The sequence below is a fragment of the Hylaeus anthracinus genome, unplaced genomic scaffold, assembly GCF_026225885.1.
Source record: "Hylaeus anthracinus isolate JK02 unplaced genomic scaffold, UHH_iyHylAnth1.0_haploid 0, whole genome shotgun sequence".
NCBI lineage: Eukaryota > Metazoa > Arthropoda > Insecta > Hymenoptera > Colletidae > Hylaeus > Hylaeus anthracinus.
The window spans coordinates 20,930,660-20,950,503 of NW_026533254.1; the positions used below are offsets into that span (position 1 = coordinate 20,930,660).

Sequence of the window (19,844 nt, forward strand, 5' to 3'; positions counted from 1 at the left end):
ATGTCAAGCAATATAATTACGAACAAATCTGAATGCATATAAATTCTTGAACATCCAAGAGGATTCACAATTAAATTCCTACAGCCTAAAACTATTATTATCTATACCTTTGAAAGTAAAGAGGGGAGAATTTGTTTTCTATATACTTGTTTTCTATTTAAAAAGAAATTTGGAATAGATGCATCAAAATTGACTCAATAAACTCAACTTTATACCCACATTATAGCCCTAATTTAAAATTGAATTCCCCCAATTGAACCTGATATTGCCATTCAGAACTCCAGTACTCGGTCAACATACTCTCCCACAATTTTCCTCTATCATCTCAGAAACGATCCTTCCCGTTTCAGTGGTGACGACACCTTCTCGAAACAGAACTTTCATTTTCCTATCAGCCCTCTTCAACCACCACCGTTTTCCTCCGTTAAACGCGCATCGATCACGACTGCCTCGACGGAAGACTAAATTGCATGTCAAACACGAGCGCTCGTTCTTTCGTAAAAACGACGCTGGCAGTGGTAAACGCCATACAAATCGACAAACACGCGGAATTCCATTTAGCCGTGAGCATCGACAAATAGCATTCGAGCACATCCGATACGCCCGATGAAATTGGAAATCCATCAGAAAACGGTGTTTGCCGCGTGGCAGGCCTGCGTGGCATCGAACGCGGCCACGTTTATCGACCTCGACCTGTAATTCCCTCCCAGTCCGGTCGCCGCAGGATTTGTACCACTTACGACCGATAACAAGCCTTTCTGATTTAAGTTTATTGCGGTGTATCAGATAAGAGCTTCCGTGTTTCTTGGCAGGAGATGATCGGGGAGCGTACTATTGAGGAGCAAGGCTTAGAGCGTCCTAGACCTGGAAACACGGGCTACCTTGAGCAGCTGGGACATCCTCGACGGGTTGAAAGTTTTATGCTTTATACATAGGTGTCAAGATGGGCTATATTATTGGATTGAAGGGGAAAGGTCCTGGTCTGGTAGAGCGACCCTTCTTAACCCTTCGACTGTGAACGCAATTCTTCTAATGCTGCCAAGATCTTAAATGCTTCGAAATCATTATAAACAAATTTCCTAAAATGTACAGCTCTTTATCTTCATTCTTAGTGCCTTTGCACAAGGATTGAATTCTCTCAAAGTATATATGGAAAGAACACTCTTTGCATTCTGATTTTTATATTTTGAGAATGAAATAGCAGAAACGTGACGAGATGGTATGTTCTCATAGGAAATCGAATGCTCTTAAAAAAAGGACTCTTGTAGAAATCTCCTAAGTTTAACCGGTATAAAGTTATAAGAATTTAAAAAACATGAGAAATACGTAAAACAGATATTTTCTTATAATTTCAACTTCACTAGCTTATAACTTCATACCGGTTAAATTCACGAGATTTCTACAAGAGTCCTTTTTTGGAAAGCTTTCGATTTCCTATAAGAATATACCATCTCATAATATTTCTGTTATTTCATTCTCAATATATAAAAATCAGAATGTAAAAGACCTACGAAAAATTCATTATCGTGCAAACATTTCCGAAGAGGAAACGTCGACAATTTCCCAAGCCCCGTTCGCGGACTACAGGTCTCGATCACGCAGGGATCAAGTGACCGGTGAACGTTCGAGCCCCAGAATGTTAATCAACCCCGAATAAAGGGCTAGAAACGAAATACAATTAAGGAAACCAGATAGAGGCGGAACGCCGTAAAACGCGAGACGTGTGAAATGCTACGTATCGACACTTGCGAGCCGCGTTGGTGATCAATAATGGCAGCGAAATGGTAAGGCGAAGAGGGGAAGAAAGAGAAGAAGGAGAAGACGACGAAGAAGAAGAGGTACAGAGCGGAGAGAAGGTTCCGCCAGAACGAGGAGAAGAAAGCGATGGAAGAAGAAGGAGAGGAGAGACGATGAAGAGGAGCAACAAAAGGTGCAGCCTCGAGTGCCGGGCGGGGCTCAGATGTTTATCCCGGTCGACCTCTTCCCCTAGCTCTCTTCAGGCCCCTCTTCGTGGTCCCTGGCGTGCCCCCTTCACCTCCGTTTCTTGCGGAGAAGCGCGCCCTCGGCGATCCGAAGCCGCGGAGCGTTGCATCTACGTTATGCGTGCTCTTCTGGCTCGGATGCGCTCACAGTGGCGTCGCAACCGTCACTTTGCCTCGACATGACAACCTGGATCGCTCGATGACGCTGGGATTCGTTTATACGAAGGACGATGCTCGAATTAGGCCCCTTGGAAATTACCGGGTGGTGCGGAATTACGTTCTAGAGGAATCTCTTGCCCTTGAAATTTCATTTCGCTGCATAGCACTGCTTTTGTTTCTTTTTTTAACCCTTCGCACTCGAGACCATCTTTTCTGGTATCTACCAGCAACTCGAGGTGCTTTCTTAGCATCCTATCGCCACGAAGCTTAGATTGACTACGAATATGTAGCCCGAACCGTAATCGCAAACTAATTCGAGATTTGAGCGATTTTATTGACACCTTAGAGCTGCAAAGAAATGAAACCGAAACAAACATCATTAAGATGCGATTGGTAGTCACCCATCGAACGCAAAGAGTTAATTTTAATCCAGTGATGGGAAATATCAAGTTCAAGAGTACGAAGAGTATGTTAGCCAAGCTGACAGAAATTTATATTTTGCTTTATGATTGGCTTCAGTCCTTTCTTTTTAATACGTTGACCACTATCGAGCTTAATAGACTTCTCTGTATGCGACACAAATATTTCTGGAAGGTTGCGTTCACTTTTGTTAACATCCCATAATTTTTATTTACAATTTCTCACTATTGAAACAAAAAAGACAAAGAACAATATTATAGATGAAAAAGAGTCTCGTCGATCGATGTATAATATAATCACAAGAGATTATTCTTCCTACAATCAAATTCTGTTCAAAATAAAAGAAGAACCTGATCAAATATAAGCTTCATAAAAGTCTATAGCAAAGAGTCGAAAGAATACTCCTGATAGTAGTCTAACAGTGTTCGAGATTCCAATTAGAATGAAAATATTTACGCAGAACCCCCTCCACGGTAATCACTAACTCCGCTCGATTCCGGACGCGATTCAATGTAAACTCGCAGGTACGATCGACGCAAGATTGATTGAAAGATTAAACAGAGCACAGTGCCTCCTACGATCAGCGGTGTCTCGGTGCACGGGTCCATTCAACAGTACCGCAATCTCCGTTCGATTTTCTGGTGTATAACCTTGGTAAAACGTAAAGCACGATGTCCATTAATTGTTCGCCAAGTACCGCGAGCGCGGTCAATCATGCGGAACAATTTACAAACCGACGAGCAAGCGAGGTTCGAGGTTCACGAGTTCCCCGCAAAGAGAATTCGGTCGAGCAAAACGAACGCCAGGCACCGCCCCAGCGAAGGTTCATTCATCGACTTTTTGTCCCGAAGAACCTGCTGCGAGCTAGATCACCTCTCTCGCCGGGAGCTGAATAGAAGCGATACGAAGTGTCTGATTAACGTTGCTTTTTTGCAAGTACCGACCGTCCGACCTCTCGTCACGGGCCCGTCTCACCCTTTTCCCTTCCTTTCCGGTCGACTCCATTATCAGCGAAGACGGCAAAATACGATCGAAATTTCAGCCGGTGTGCAATATTCCATGTAAATTGAAGTCTATGTCCAATATGGCACTTGTAGTTTCATTTAATATGAAATATTCCACTTGAAATTTCCGTCAATGTCCAATACTCCACTTGAAATTGCAGTCAGTGTGTAATATTCAACTGGAAATTGTAGTCAATGTGCAATTTCCACACGAAATTGCAGTCAATGTGTAGAATTCAACTTGAAATTTCAGTTAATGTGCAATACATACCTTTGTACAATATGTACTCGTAATTTTAATCATTATCCAATATTCCACTTAAAATTTCAGTCAATGTGCAATACCCCACTTGAAATTTCAGTCAATGTATAATATTCCCCTCGACATTGCAGTCAATGAGTAACATTCAACTGGAAATTTCAGTCAATGTGACGAATTTGACGAAATACTTGTTCATTAACAAAAATAACAAGTTTAACAGAACATTTGATAAAATGTAGATTGTTACATTATAGGTGACGATAAGTAAATAAATGTATACATCTATTAGGTCATTATAACCCTTTCAAATATACTTTTAAATATAAAATCCTGTGGCGACTGAGAGTCGCCTCTCACGTGGAAAGGGTTAACATCAACAATTTGCTTCAAAACCATTCGAACTTCCGTCTCTTTCCATTTCATCTTTTTTTTGATCGTCTCCCTTCCCCATCATTACTCTCAACTATTTCCTTCAAAACCATTCGAACATTTTACTAAGACTCACTACTCTGAACTCCTTCAAGTCATCAAACAATTCACCTCAAATTAACATCAGTCTCCCTCAATCTCTACCTCCCACCTCCACCCTCTCATTTCCTTCCACTTCATCCCTCTTTAACTGTATCTATCCCACACCTTGCTGAACAATTAATACGATATAAACCCCGACACGTCATCAAGCAATCCACCTCAAATTAACATTACTCTTCCCTCAGCCTCTATCTCTCACCTCCTCTCACCTTCTCTCACCTTCACTCTTTCATCTCCTTCTCCTTTTTCCTTTGACCCTCTTCCTCCCCCACCCGCACTCTTCCGAACAATTAAAACGATATAAACTCCGACACGTCGAGGCCAGCCCGAAAGCCACCGAACAAAGGTACCCAGGATCCCTCGGGATCCTTACCGTCTCGCACGTATCCCGCTGATGACGCACTTCCGGCCGAGTGAACCCCCCACGGTGGCCCCGGTGATAATTCCGGTGGATCGAGAAAGAGCTTCGAGATCCATCCACCGTGACTCCGTGGCCCCGTGACGACCCCGTGGAGATGTTTGCTCTTGTTGCGGTGCGCGCACCAGAGGGACCGGCAGCTAGGAAGAGAAGATGCGAGCCGAGAGGATAAAGCAGAAGAGGAAGGTGAGAGAGAGAAAGAGGAGACCGTAGGGGGAACAAGAAAAACAGGAAGACCGAAAGCGGAGAGGCGCAGGAGGATGGGCCTCGACCCGACGCCTAGCCTCCGAAGGAGCTCTCCCGAGTGGCAGGCCAGCTGATGGTAGCGGTTCGCTCATCATTGTAATTACTTCGCGAAGATGTACCAGTATATTGGATCATTATCGACCGCTCCATATCTACCACCTAGCCCATAAGTATAGACTTACGCTCCTGCAACAGAGCCCCCAGCCGCTCCGCCAAACGTGCGTATATCCGAGAGCTACGAGGGCATCCTTCGGTACGTTGGCACATTCTGTGTTGGCACATTCCATGAGGAGACTAACTATTGGCACTTGAAATAACTCGTTCCTTCGTTGTCGTCTATGGTGATTTTCCGGGGGTAGGGGTGGAGGGTGAGCCAATGGGATACCTTGGGATAGGTACGCCGACCTCTTGGCAAACGTCGAATGACAACGGCCATCTTGTACTACACCTGTCCACAAATGATGGCTTAAAATAAAATATAAATCGATTTTCGGATTTTGACGTTTGCGAAGGCTACATCTTCCCTGAACACGATGCAACTTGCAGAATTAAAGAATATTGCGAAACAACCGAACTACAGCCATTTTCTTGCGATCTTGCGCCCGAAACCAAACTTCAAATTGAGCGGTTCCCATGTGTACATTGTATACTCCATTGAAACACCTCCTTTCTGTCACTTTCGACTTATGTTCGCATTTGATACGGCATTCCAAAAATTCTCAAAGAGATTTCGTAGTTCTTTTAATTGTTATTCGTTATTTGTCGCATTTGTTGCAGCGGGTCGCACGCGAAGCTACTCGACAGAAACGTAATTGGTTGCTGACTGAAATCGCAGACTAGTTACTTATTGGTTAGTAATGATTTTGAACATTTTTAGAAAAAGCACCTATCGCTGTCCATGCGGTGTATTATTCCAGCAAAGTCATATTCTCGGTCATTGCTTGAACAAATATTGTTAATAATTAATGTAACTATTGTCAGAAATTAATTTTTAGTTATCGCAACTAATAGATATATCGATATAGAAAATTAAGCTCCATTCATTACGATTTCCTCTTAAAAATTACGTTTTCTGAACCAGCGAGGATTGTCTTTACACCAGAAACGTGATTACAACGGTTAATTACATCATTACGAAATTTTCATTTCATTGCCTTCAAGGTCATCCCAAAAGATCATGATACACTATATCATTGAATTCGTCGTCGCACATACTTTTTACTCGCGTCCCTCCTCGTAACGATTACAAATACGATGGTGTATCCAAAATGAATGGACGATCTACGTTTAACCAATCATCCCGAATTACCCGCCGAGAAAAACAAACCCCGCGAAACGAATAGCTGGCGATACCCTCTCCGAGCAGCCACCTAAGTTTCATAAATCGCCTCGCGTCGATAATTACAGAGAGTCGTTCGTTAACGAATCGTACGCGAGCCACCACGTTCCAGCCCAAAGCTCACCGTATAATTACGCGTCTAATGTCAGCCATCGTTAGGCGTTCGAATCGAGCTTCCGCGATCCACGGTTCGCCGGGAGGATCCACCGAGAACGTGCCTTTTCGACGGCGATGTAGATCCTCTGAGAAAGTTGTTTGGGTCGTGGTTATTTGATCAGAGACTTGTACCAACGAGTCGTTAGCCGGTACGTGCCAAGATCGAGATTCGACGGTGTGGACACCAACACCGGTACACGTGCTCCCGTATCTTCGGCATACGTGACTCCATCGCTGCGCGGAGGGTATATATTCCCTCGGATATATAGGGTGGGGTAATAACTATTGCCACTTGAAATAACTCGATTGGACGTCGTTCGAGGGACGAGCCGATGGGCAGCTTGCGGTGCAAGATGATACAAATTTGCATGAATGGGAACATTTTTCTGTGATTTATAGCGCGACACGGTAATTGCAGAATATTCTTTTGCCGCGTGCAACGTTTTCGAAGCATCCTTCTGCGGTGACTCGTATTTTGACGCATGCAAATAGGAGTTAGGAATCGTTCGGAAGGAGATTGGCGAACATTTATAATTTTGCTACCAGGTATTAGTGTAGTTCACACAAGAACTACATCGATATAGAACAAGAATCTGTCTTTGATCTTATTTTTCACCCAAGATTATGACTTGGAGCATGCGGTCCATGGTAGATGTCGAAGAAGTCGTAAATGAGAAGCTGTTGACGAGGTTAATTCTCGGGAGTTAGGGTGTTTACTGATATCTGTACTTTCTTTGGGTATTCAGTTGGAATAGATTATTATATAAAATATTTGAATGCAGTTATTATTTGTTTTTAAATATACTTTAAAGAAATTATAAATGCACACTAGAGGATACATAGAGAGATTATTATATGAATTCTTATTTGAATGCATTTATTATTTTCTGTTAGATATATTCAATATTTAGAGAATGTGCATATTTAGAGGATGTTCTTTACTTTGAACACAAGGATTCGCTTGACTCCATATATGTGTTTAAAAATGTGTGTTCTGATTTTGATAAAGCAATTTCCAAGAAATTATAAATACACGCAAGAACACAAATCCGCAATCTGCTTAATAGAAATCAAGGCAATCATTCGGATATAGGTGCACGAAAAAGCTCTGACCGTGGATTTCATATAACCGAAACCATTATTAAATTTGATTTTATTTCATCGTCCTTTTACAATTGCAAAGCATCGACATTCAACTGTTTAAAATTTCCTGCAATTTGGCAAACGGTACATATATGTAAAAAGTAAGTAGTATTTACGATGGCAATAACGAATATTTGAATTTTCCTTCACTTCGCGTTTCATTTGAAAAAAGCGCTACTATTTAAAAATAATGAAAGCAGACATTTGAATATTCCGTGTCTAATATCAAACTGGAAGTCGTTCCTTGTAGAAACTGCCCCTCGGAATGCTGTAGAAATTCGATCGCGAGCTTGACAACCCGATCGATGCGACCGCGAAAAGAGAGATCGCTTCTGCTTCAACGATAATCATCGATACATCTCGATACGTCTCGAAGGATACAGGGCGCCTCCTTTGTCTGCGAGATCTAACGTACTCGACTTCTTTGTCTCGTTAGGATCGACGATTTTCAAACTCCTGCATTCAGATTTTTTTAGAATTCTGCGAACATTAAAAGAATGGGGAATCATATAATATAGGTACCTAATTATGAAATTATGTCTCCTGATTGTGCCCCGTTCTAAAAAAAACCAGCTGAAATTTATGAGATTTTTCATGTGATTCAAGGGATGTTTTCACCAAACAATCTCCCCACCTGACCTGTCCTCCACCTATCCTGTACTCCTACAGCTCAAAAACTACAGTATCTCCGGAAAAATCACTCGACTCAAAGATAAATTGCAAAGATGACCCCACTCCTCGCCACGTAGAGTGACCCGGCGCTCTTATCTCGTTCGAGTGACTCGGTGCACCCCAAAAAAAAAAAACCCACTCCCGTGTAACCCGTGCATACAACATCCTCGAAATCGATCATCGGATCCTCGAAGCGGAGATAACCCGGTCCAGCGACCGTTACCTCGAAGCAACGGCCGACAGGACACTCGGTGCAGCAACCAGGATCGATCCGGGACGTGCAACGGGAGCCGTCGAGGCAACGGGAGCGTATCGAAAGATGCGCCGTCGATAATCCTTCAGCGTAGGTCGGCGTGCATCGTGCCCGAGACTATCGAGTCGATGCACAAGTCGAGGCGAGGCGACTTGCTTCGCCGAGGATCGGAAGCAACGGCAGCGGAGAAGAGGCAAAGTAAGAAGAGGAAAAGAGGTTTGGAGGAGGAGGAGGTGGCGGAGGTGAGAGGGAGAGGAAGAGAAGTTATCTGGTCTGCTTCTCCATCCTTTCCTTAACCCCTGGCTCGCTTCCTCGGCCGCCTTCGACCTACGTGTAGATGCTCAGGTGTAAAACCGTTGATTGCCACGGCAGTATTTTCTCTTTGCACGGCACGATGGTAGCAACGGTGGGCGTGCCTGGCACGACCGTAGGGAGACAGCCAAGGCCTCCTCTCATCGTGCTACCGCGATTATGTTTATTATACTTTGGCACACGCGTGTGCGTACGTGCGAGTACTTGCATCTGGCCTCGTCCTTCCGTCGGCAGGCATTATCGCACCGAACGTGACGCTAGGTCGCGATGATCTCGCCCCGGTGGTTCACGGGTGGCCATTTCCACTAGAAAACCCCGAACCGAAGCGTCGGATACGAATGGGGGTTGATTTGTTTACGGTTCGAGCGGAAAAATTGTCGTTACGTTCCAGTTGTGATGGAAATGAATGGCTATTTGGAGACTGGTAAGGAAACGTCGCAAGTGAAATGTGGTTTATCGAAGAAGAGAAGAACGTCTTTGGAGAAAAAATAATAATGACTAGATTGAGAATTGGACACTCAAAAATCACACATGAACACCTATTAAAGAAAACGGACCCCCCCTACTGCGACTCCTGCAATAAGGAAATTACAATTAACCACCTATTGTACGAATGCAGAAGATTTGACTTACAAAGAAGAAAGTACAACCTAAACCCACAACAGCACTAGTATCCCAGAAACATGTGCAAAATACCATCAATTACATCAAGGACACCAAACTCTGAATTAGTATATAGCACCGTTAATTAATCAGAAACCCAATCGAATTCGTCGCTAACTACCATACTGTAGATGCTACTATTTTTTAGAGTACATACTTTGTCCTCAACTGAATCTATTTTTATTCGATGAATTTCTTAAAGAACATCCTTTTTTTCGAAATTCCTCCTTTCCATCTGGATCCATCCACCAAAGAATAACATGTCCGAATAATTATCCGAAGAATAATACTCTGAACGTCAATTATAGCGAACTTTGCACCGGACACAAATCATTGATCTAATTCCATTTCTTCGAGAGTCCTCTCACAATCGAAAACAAGTTTCCTCCCCAGAGGCCTCTAATTACACGAGGATCGATGCGTTTCCCTGGGCAGAAGGAATCGATCGAATCGATATTCCAGTCGGAGATCACCGAGCACAGCATTATCAATGACGCTCATGCGACGAGCACACATGTATCAGGTTCTGAACCCGATATCGACGTCGAGGATGAGGCTAGCTTAGAATTCCATCGAGGTGGAGCCTTGACATTTCGTGGCCTGGAATCGACTGGCATAATTGATCGGCCTCTGCGGCTCCCATTCGACGAACGACAATGCTATTCCATTGCGTTTGATACGAACTCCGCGTACGAACTCGCCGACACGTGGAACGCAGAGCCGAGTTGACTTTGTGAACTGGATTCCTCGTGAAAATGACCTGGGAGGGATCGACTGTCTCCAAACTTTCGCCTATTTCGAGGTCTTCGAGGAATTCGGGCTGTACCAGAATTGGTGAAATCCGAGCGATGAAGCAATGATGATTCTGGAGGTGAAAATAAATAGTTGTAACCCAGAGGAAAGGCACGAAAGCAGTGACGGATTTAATTTCTGTAATGTCGATTCTGACGAAATTAATACGAATCAATTGTCAATTATTGATGACTCACATATGTGTATTATAGAAGTGTAAAGAATATAATTCACAGTGGTCGCTAACTTTACTATAGTTTATCAAACCTTCTTTTCTCAGGAGGGACTGTACAAGACCACTTGTACTACGTTTAATTTTGATTATTTTTACCTGAAAAATAATGTTCTAAATTACCTGCCGAATAAATATGTATGCAAAACCTTTATAAAAATTTCATATAGGTTAAAAAAAAAAAGAAATCCTCAAAAAGAAGAAAAAATTGACGTTTTAGAATAGAATACCCTCCTTAATCGAAAAGTAGCACAGCTAACGCAGCCAGGCCGACCAAAGGCATTGTCCTACAGTATCCCATCGCTCGAAGCAAGCAAACCGTGCAACATTTCAACGAAACGCTTGTAAATAAAGCGACTGGTGTCTCAAGTACCACTTTCGCAAATTACAGTGTCTCCTTTGCATCGACGCGGGGCCAAAAAGTTACAACTATCGTACGGCGCAACTATCCGTGGAACCGTTTGCGTCCCTCAAATGTTCACCGGCGATACTTACCATAAATTGAACGCCACCGGCACACCGATAAATCCAGGGGCAGCTGTGATGCGAAAACGAGAGGGAAGGGGGGGGAGGGGAGGGGAGGGGAAAAAAGTGACACGGCTACCAACCGGAGGAACGTTCTAGCATACCTGTCATTACCGCGGACCGTCGTGCAATTCGTTCTGGTTAAACGGATGTTCGGGGCCGGAGCAAATGGTGGCTAGCTGACCACGACAAACAAATGCAACGAGTGGTGCAATTTTATGTCGTTAACGACGGGACCGGGCGTCGAGGTTGAGACGCGCGTACGTGAACGTACCAATAACAGCGCTTGACGCACTAAAAATTTTATAGCGTCGCAGTTGACCGCACGACAGAGGAGGAGAGGGCTGGTGGATCGGCGGTGGCGAAATCCTGTTTAACAAAGTAATGACTACAATTATTCTGCTTTACATCTGCCTCGCGGAGCCCGGCAACGATACCCTCGCGAGGAAGACGGCGCTACTTGCCGTGGATAATCGTCGATCAGGAAGAGTTACAGCTGCTAGGGTCGTCGGCTACCCGTTAACGTCGAGGATGCGGATTTTTTAGACGGTTGATCGACTGTCAGAACGGCGCATAAACCGATGTTCGTCGCTCGACGCTCTTACGCCTTTCTAGAACCCGGATGACTCGAGGGCAACAAGACTTTGGGCTGTTCGCTTGACTTGGAGAATATTTCGTGTTACTTCCAGGAAATATTACGATGTTTACTAGTATTTCTCGGAATTGGAACGGCCTTGCAAGAACATATGGCTGTATGTATATAAGTCACTACGTCTGTCCTTCTCTTATAATTGTCTATAAAATAGAAAACTTTGAGGTGTCATAGCTAGATTCGATTCTACCAAAATTCAATTTGAAAGGCGCAATTTCTACTACCTGATACATATTTATTATTATTGTCAGATACTTTTAAACAATTGTTTTTTTCCGTAACAATGTATGTGACTTTGAAGTGCCTAACTCGGTGTAGAATCGTCTGATTCAATTCTAACAAAATTCAAGTTAATGTAAGAATTTCCCAAAAGCAACTAACCAAGAACAACTAGCCAAAGAACAAAGCTTCCTAGAGCTTGAAAATACAGAAGAATACGCGCAAGAAGGCAACAACGATCCCACGGAATGACCAGATCCGTCATCGAGGGGGTCAGTGGCAAGGAGGCTTGCGTGCAGCGAGGATATGTCGTCTTCCTCGTGAGATAACAAAGCATTCCTACCCTCGGTCGGCATGGGGCTCGACCGCATAGGAAAAGTTGCTCGCGTGGTTCGTGTCGTGGCTCGTTCGATTTACATAAACACGTACTCATTGATTGCCAGGCCAGATTGTCGGCCGTTATTACTTCTACGACCGGTTAACTCCTCCGTAGGACCGCGAATAATCGTTAAACCCTAATCGTTTGGCTACGCGTCGACCACGACCCCGGCTCGAGATCGATACACCTTGATTCGAGGGTGTCGGAGCCACTTTATTTGGGATACGTGGCCCCGTTACGCGTAATTAGCCACTGCGAGGGGGATTTCATTGTCTCGGGACGATCGCTCGATCCTTCTGGTAGCACCTCTACGTGCCTCGTTTTGCGGTATCGACTTCTCGCCGTGCTTTAGCGTGTGGTTTTAATCCAGAAAAAAAAAAAGAAAGACTGAAACGGTAACGACAGGGGGATAGAATGTTGTTCGAAGTGATTGAGTGATCGTATCGTGTTAAGAATGCGCGTGGTTCTGATGTAAGCCGACCTTTAAGCTTTCTAATTTTGAAAAGACAGATCAATCTGGCTAGTGTGAACGGAATTCTTTTCGTTTGCCCGATGCACCAGCGTGATAAATCAGCAACTAGTTAATTAGTTGGTTAACAAGATTCGAGATAGCGGGTAGACGGTAGAACTGAATAAAAACAGCGGTAGCTAGATAGTTGTTTTTTTTTCTCTGCCAGACAAATTTGAAGCGTTTTGCTTCGGGCTCCAAGATTTAATACAGATGTGTAATCTAGGTTATTATTTTGATAATAAAAGGTGATATTAAATTCGTTGTTTTAAGAAGAAAATTTACGATGTTCTTTTGCAATAATTCGTGACTCAAGAGGATATAAACTTCTCCCTTGGGTAATTGCAATAAATTTGAAGTACGAGACATCTTGTAGTTCGCAGTGAATGGGTTAATGGGAAAAGCCTACCTAGAATAATCCGAAAGAAGAACATATTCATTCAGCAGATCCTGACATATTCTAACAGAATAATTTTGTTAGACGTTCTCAAGTTATCGTGTACTTGAATGGATTCGCGTGATTTTGATGTAAAATATTTAATATTCTCTTCAATATTTTCTTATATTTATGTTATTGCAAGAAACGCAGTTACGATGAAAAATAGGGTATATAATTTTTGTAACTATGGTAAATACAATTTTACAACTTTTTGTGCAATTTTTAATTTCATATTTTTGTATGTTTTCAAACGAATTCTAAAACTATATAAATCATCACAAAATATTTACGTGTCTTAATTTTATATATTTTGGATTCCGAAAAAAAACCACGATCATAAATGGGGTCGCGAATGGAAAAAGTTCAAAAAGTCCTCGTGTACACCAAAAAAAAAGACGTTCCTAGAGACTACTGTATCTTGGCCATTTTTACAGGAACCATTTATTTTAAATTTGGTTGCTCCACGAATACTTATTACACTGTCTGTATATCTTAACGAAAAATATATCTATATGTAAATATATATATTGTATATACAATTTAATATTATTTAAATTATATTTGCTGCGTCAACTGGCTGCGACAGATTGTATATTTTGTATATATGTATATATATATATTTTTTTTTTGTGCCATATATATACATATATATTAAATTCAACACTAACTGTAAAATTACGCTTTGCTTTTGTCTAAAATATGTATTTAAATTGTGTAAAAAATTCTTGAATTTTGCCCATAATATTTAAGGGTGTTAAATACTTGAAACGAAAAATTGAAATTGTCGATACGCGACATGAATATGCAAATTTATAGATCAATTTGGATCAATTTTAACTTGAAATGACGGCACTCACCGAATTGATACGCGTAAGGACCACCGCCATCGGGGAATCCGTTCTTCTCCGAACCTGAAACAGCAAGAACGCCATCGTTAGATCGCGAAGTCGATAGCAGGTTAATGCAGAATGGATAAACGGCAGAATCGAACAAATGCAGATGCAAGCACCACCCACGAGGTAACCCTTTCCGTATGCTGTCATTAAAGGGACCGCCCTAGATGTCGGAACCGAGGATCCGAATGAAATCAATGGAAAGATTTTAATCAAATCAATCGAGGATCGAAAGAGACCCGTGAGATCTACGATTCATTGTCTAATAACGAACGGTGTGCGTCTGACAATGCGTGCGCGTGTGTATAGTTGTACCGTCAGGCTGAATCGTTTGGAAAGAGGACGAGGATCATTTTTAATTAGATAGAGAATTCATTTTTTAATATAGTGAAATCCAAGTATTGTTTTAATTAAATTGGGTAAAAATTGTATCCGTTGCCTAATTACTCTAATGTGTTTAATTACGGACTGGTGATACTTTTCATTTGTTAAAGAATGTAATCGTCCACGTTCTATTAACAAAACCAATAAGGATTAATTGTCCTAAAACCAGTAAGGATAAATAGTTTTAATTAAATTGTATAAAAATTTTATTCGTTGTGTAATGTGTTTAACTATGGAGTTAGAAAATGTAATCGTCCCTTTGTTTCATGATTTTTGAGTTCTATTAACAAAACCAATAACGATTAAGTGTCGTAAATGGTTAAGTATCCTTGATACGAACATAAGAAAAATATCGTCTAGTTGAAACATTAGTCAATCGCACTTCGAGCAATTTGTAATAATATCACGATAGATAATTAAGACTCCAGAGTTTGCTCAAAGGGTCTATAAGATTCTATACTTTAATAACAAAATACACTAGTCAACATAGTGCTGGACACTTAAATAACATCATCTTTTACGTCCAACTGTCTGAAAGTCAATCTACAAAATTCATAAAAATTTTAAAAATGGAATACATCTCGTATACATTTATAAGAAAAACGAAATCCTGAAGCTCGAATTGGAAAACTCATTCGCAGCAATAATACGTTGGTGATCCGTGAAGTGGCACTTGCCAAACGTACGATGAAAAGTGAAGAGCGGTACTGGCATACTCGCATTCAGTTGCTATGTTCGACAATCTGTGGAACGTGCAAGAGGGGGTAGCAATTCCAATCACTCGGGGATAGAACGCGTATCGATCGATCGATCGGCGAATACCATGTGCTCCGCGGTTGCAACTGTAGGTGGTAGTCGGGAGCACCACCCACGAAGTGGCTACTTAGCATGCACGACCAGCTAGAAGGTAGCTACCAACCCATCTGACAAGGTTAACTAATACAGCTTCCCTGGTCGCGCGTCCTCTCGCGCGCGAGTGCTCTCTTGATTAGAAGTACGTTGATAAATCAACAGGAGGGAGGCGACCTGTTGACAGCCGTGCAGGAAGCGGAGAGAAGAAGAAGATGAGAAAGAAGTCGCTCGTGGACGGATAGAATCTATGCGGTAGTGTCAAGATGACAGAACTGTTTTGTATCTCAGATATCTTTAGAAACTCTGATAAGACTCTTGTATTTTGGGTTAAGGAAGAGAATGTTTGTTTTGGTACTTCTGTGACTTAGGTTCTTCAAAGGAGGTTTGAAGGTTCTTTAAATAGGTTTAGGAGTAGTACGTTTTTTTAGCGATCTGCATGAATTTTTTTAGCGAGAAAAGAATGTGTAAAATTAAATGAAACTTTGAGAACATTTTCACAAAGATATCAACTGTCACTCATCGGAGATCACCATTGAACGTACAGTCAGTGTAATAAGTATTCGTACAGCAACCAATTCAAAATAAAATTAATAAGAAAAGAAATAAGAGGTTAACATTAAAAGTAATAAACTTCAATTTACGCAAAATCTACTCTAAAAATGTGTAGGAATGTTGGTTTATTATTTCTTCCCCTAGTATTTATTAATAAAATAAATAGATGAAGTTTTATTTTGAAGCGATTCTTGTACGAATACTTATTACACTGACTGTAAAATTTTAGTTTCTTCTATAAGAACTGACATCCGGAATATCATTGTTTAAAATATCTTTTTATGGCAATAAACTTTATACAAAAATGGCAACAAATTATACTCTTTCGTTTGATACCTCTAAAAATACAATATTTGATTTTTTATGGAGGAATTTAGTTTCAGATGTTTCTGGCTTTTCAATTTTTCTCTTCGAAACTAAGCATCCTATGAATAAACTGTAAGTATAAAAAAGTTTCTTCTCATTATTCCCTATCAGTTGATATTTTTGTAAAACTGATTTAACGAATATAAACATTTCTCTGAGCCCATTTCCCAAGGACGTATACATACGCCCTTTGCAGTCAAAGGATTAAAATCGATCAAATTTTCATGTAAAACAGTTTCAATATTTCTTATGATTTCGAAGATATTAGCAAAAATATAAATAATCAAAATTATTTCGAACGGAGTGTTTCTACCCCTAAAACTGTTTTTGGGCCAAAATGGAAAAAGGCACTGTGATGAATAGACTGCGGATCTTTGTGCATTTATAGGAAATTTGAACGTGCAAGAAATTACAAAATGCAAACAATATGCAAGAATATAAAAAAGATCGAAAGTAAAGTTCATGTTATAATATTTCCAGAATAACCACATTCGCGAAGATTTGATTTTGTATAAAGATCCGCGGTCTAGTGATTAATTTCCCGTGAACTTTATTTCTACAAAAATTCGAATTCTTCGGAGTGTTTCAATTACCAAACTGCCTTTGCAAGTCAATACATTGTTCACCCACTGTACGTTAACTATAAACTTATTTTCCTATCTGTACTTGTCTCGCAAGCCTATGAATAAGTAAACACCCTGTGCAAAGAACGCGAACATCCAACAAAAAGTGAAACAAGTCCGATGCACTGCGCCGTCTACCGCGTACAGCTACCGCGACACGATAATTAAATCAATACAGTCCGCAATGGAAGAGATGTGGAACGGTTTAATTGGTCTCCGACTACGACTACGCATTATTCCACGGCAGCCTGGTACGTCGAGCCACGTCAAAACGTTCAAAACGAGAAAAGTTCTCAGCGGGGACCGCTGCTACTGGAGCTTTCCTGAGTTCTCAGCCGAGAAACTTTTTTCAACGTATACGCGTTCATGCGAATTGGAAGTCGGTGGTTCAGTGGACGCACAGCATGAGGTGGCGAGAACGACGGCAATGAAATTGCGCGATTACTCGTTTTCTCAGTGTTTCAACGTCGGCAATCGTTGGACGAACGACGTATTAAGTCGTAAACGCCTGATTTATGGCACTTGGGAGAAACACATTTTGTGCCTGAGGGTGATTTTTACTTCCGGGAGTATGTCTAACGATTACGTTTTGTTAATTGTGAATCGATGTTTCGACTGCAATTTTCAGGTCCTCTTCTAGCAACTTTAAAGCGAATCTTTGAGTAAAATTAGTGTAAAAATAGCGTTTCGGAAATCTGTATTTTTGGTTGTGATAGGTTTGTTTTGTCTGGGATAGTAAAATTAATTTGTCGTTGAATGGAATGCGTGTAATCGAATGGGAATTATTTTGATTGAATGTGATAAAAACTGAAGTTGAAACGGTAAAAACAATTTAAGAAATATAATTGTTCTAGAGTTGACTTTTTGTTTTGCGTATAATTGGGAACCAATTTTTGTTCATGCTATAATAATATGTGAAAAAAAGTCATAAATATTTAACAATAAAATATACATTTTTTTTAGACAGAGGGAAGTAAAGGTGTTCTTAATTTACAAGTAAACTAATTGTATCGACACAAATAATATTCTTTAAATTTCGATGAGCTTACCGCCGTATTCGTCTTGCAGGAAATGAAAGCCCCAATCGAGACTGAACATTTTGTCCTTTGATTGATGTTTCAGCAACATTAATTGTTTATAGTTGATGTTAGCATTAGGTAGTCAAGACTTTATCACACTAGATCTATAGTTCACTGTCTCTATCATACGAAAGCATTGTTCATTATTCGCAGGAATTTATAAGTTGCACTTTGATTTCACAACGTACAGGATACTTCAGTAATCCACTATTAATGAAATAAGTAACCTACAGACATATTCACATTTGGGTAACCTTTAATGCTGATACCGTTGTGATGTAAGGTATTATTATATAAAATAATCTATTAACAACCGAAAATTTAAATATGCTCATTGTTAAGTTTTCCTAACAAGAAACATGAGCCAACTGTTACATGCTAATTTCCGTGAAATTTAAAAAATATGAGGAGTGAAAACTACCCTCGAAGTTGTGAACGAAATACCAATTTAATTGCATTTCTAAAAAGCTAACAGAGATAGAGAAAAAAATGTTGAATGCAAAAAAAAGTTTGGGTTTTAATGAATAACAACATCCACAAAATACAAATGGTATGAAGAAATAGGTGGCGCTGCTGTAACCAATTTACATAATTTAATTTTATGTTAATATATAATACAGTCATATATTTTTTGTTTCTTATAGAGATTGTAATTTTTTTTCCCTTTAATTAATATACACGGTTTGATGAGAAGTGCACGCGGAGTGACAATTTATCAATTCGAGGTTCAACCATATTTTCCTAACCTCAACTTTAAAAAACACAAATAAACCAATTAATACCAAACACAATAAGAGATGCATATAAAAGATCGTATCATATTTACAAAGGACAATATTACCAGAAGAAATATAAAACAGAAATAAACAGGACACTACAATTAAATTATTATTATTATTATTGCTAGATGTAAGAAATTTGATATCTAATCATAAGTAACGATTTGTGTCAATTATTTATGACTCACATACGTGTTTCATAGAAGTGTGTACGTTATTCAAAGTATGTAATTCACAGTGGTCGCTAATATATACTTTATCGAACCTCCTTTCAACCGTCCCAAACTTATTCAATCCTGATGTAATTTCTAAAATCAATCTCAGATTAAATTCGAGATCCAACCATGTTTTCCTAGCCCCAAAAATGAACTTCAAAACTGTATAACATATCCCATACTATTTTCACCAAACAAAGTCATTAGATGAACAAAGTCATTCCCAATTTCCACAATCATCGAAATATGCCGCGAAACATTTCTCCGACCCGTTTGCCGCAAATATTTCTCGGGACAGGTCGGAATAATCGTCTGCCCCGGAGGAAAGCCCCGGCCACGGATTCCGCTCGTTCTCGGGCAGACCGTGCACCGCGGAGACCATAGATTACTGTTTTATAACGTTAAGATGAAACTATCTTTAGGCTAGGCAAGGCTAGGCGCGGCCACGGTGCCCGACCCGACAAAAAGACGGACAGGAACGAAAAACCGCCGCAGATTTCCCTCTACGCGTTCCCTTGCTCGGATTGCGGCTACCACCGGCGGTTTCCTTCGGCTGCGTTCCTTTATCGCGATGGTTTTGCCACTTTGCCGCTAGAAAGGAACGCGCGCACTTACCCGCGGCTCATAAAACACGTCGTAACCGTACTATTTCGCGCGATCCTTTCCGATAGTCTGCTTTGTATACCGGCCCTGTTTGCCTCGGAGACGAGGCGTGTCGTCGTTACCCCATGCCCAGGGACCGGCTACTGTTTTTCGCGTTTACGCCAGGTCCCTCGTAATGGCATTCGATCCGAC

At 40.9% G+C, this 19,844-nt stretch overlaps 1 protein-coding gene across 8 annotated transcripts in view; it reads right to left on the minus strand.

The window, feature by feature from the left end:
• Positions 1-19,844, minus strand: part of LOC128886415 (uncharacterized) — a 461,940-nt gene that overhangs the window by 228,241 nt on the left and 213,855 nt on the right. For 7 of the 8 annotated variants that reach the window (XM_054141365.1, XM_054141347.1, XM_054141339.1 and 4 more), the window contains one exon: positions 14,164-14,217. In XM_054141365.1, coding sequence (XP_053997340.1) covers positions 14,164-14,217 — 54 coding nt within the window. Of the gene's footprint in view, positions 1-14,163; positions 14,218-18,025; positions 18,238-19,844 lie in introns of those variants that run through there. The other variant, XM_054141377.1, reaches the window with a different exon arrangement.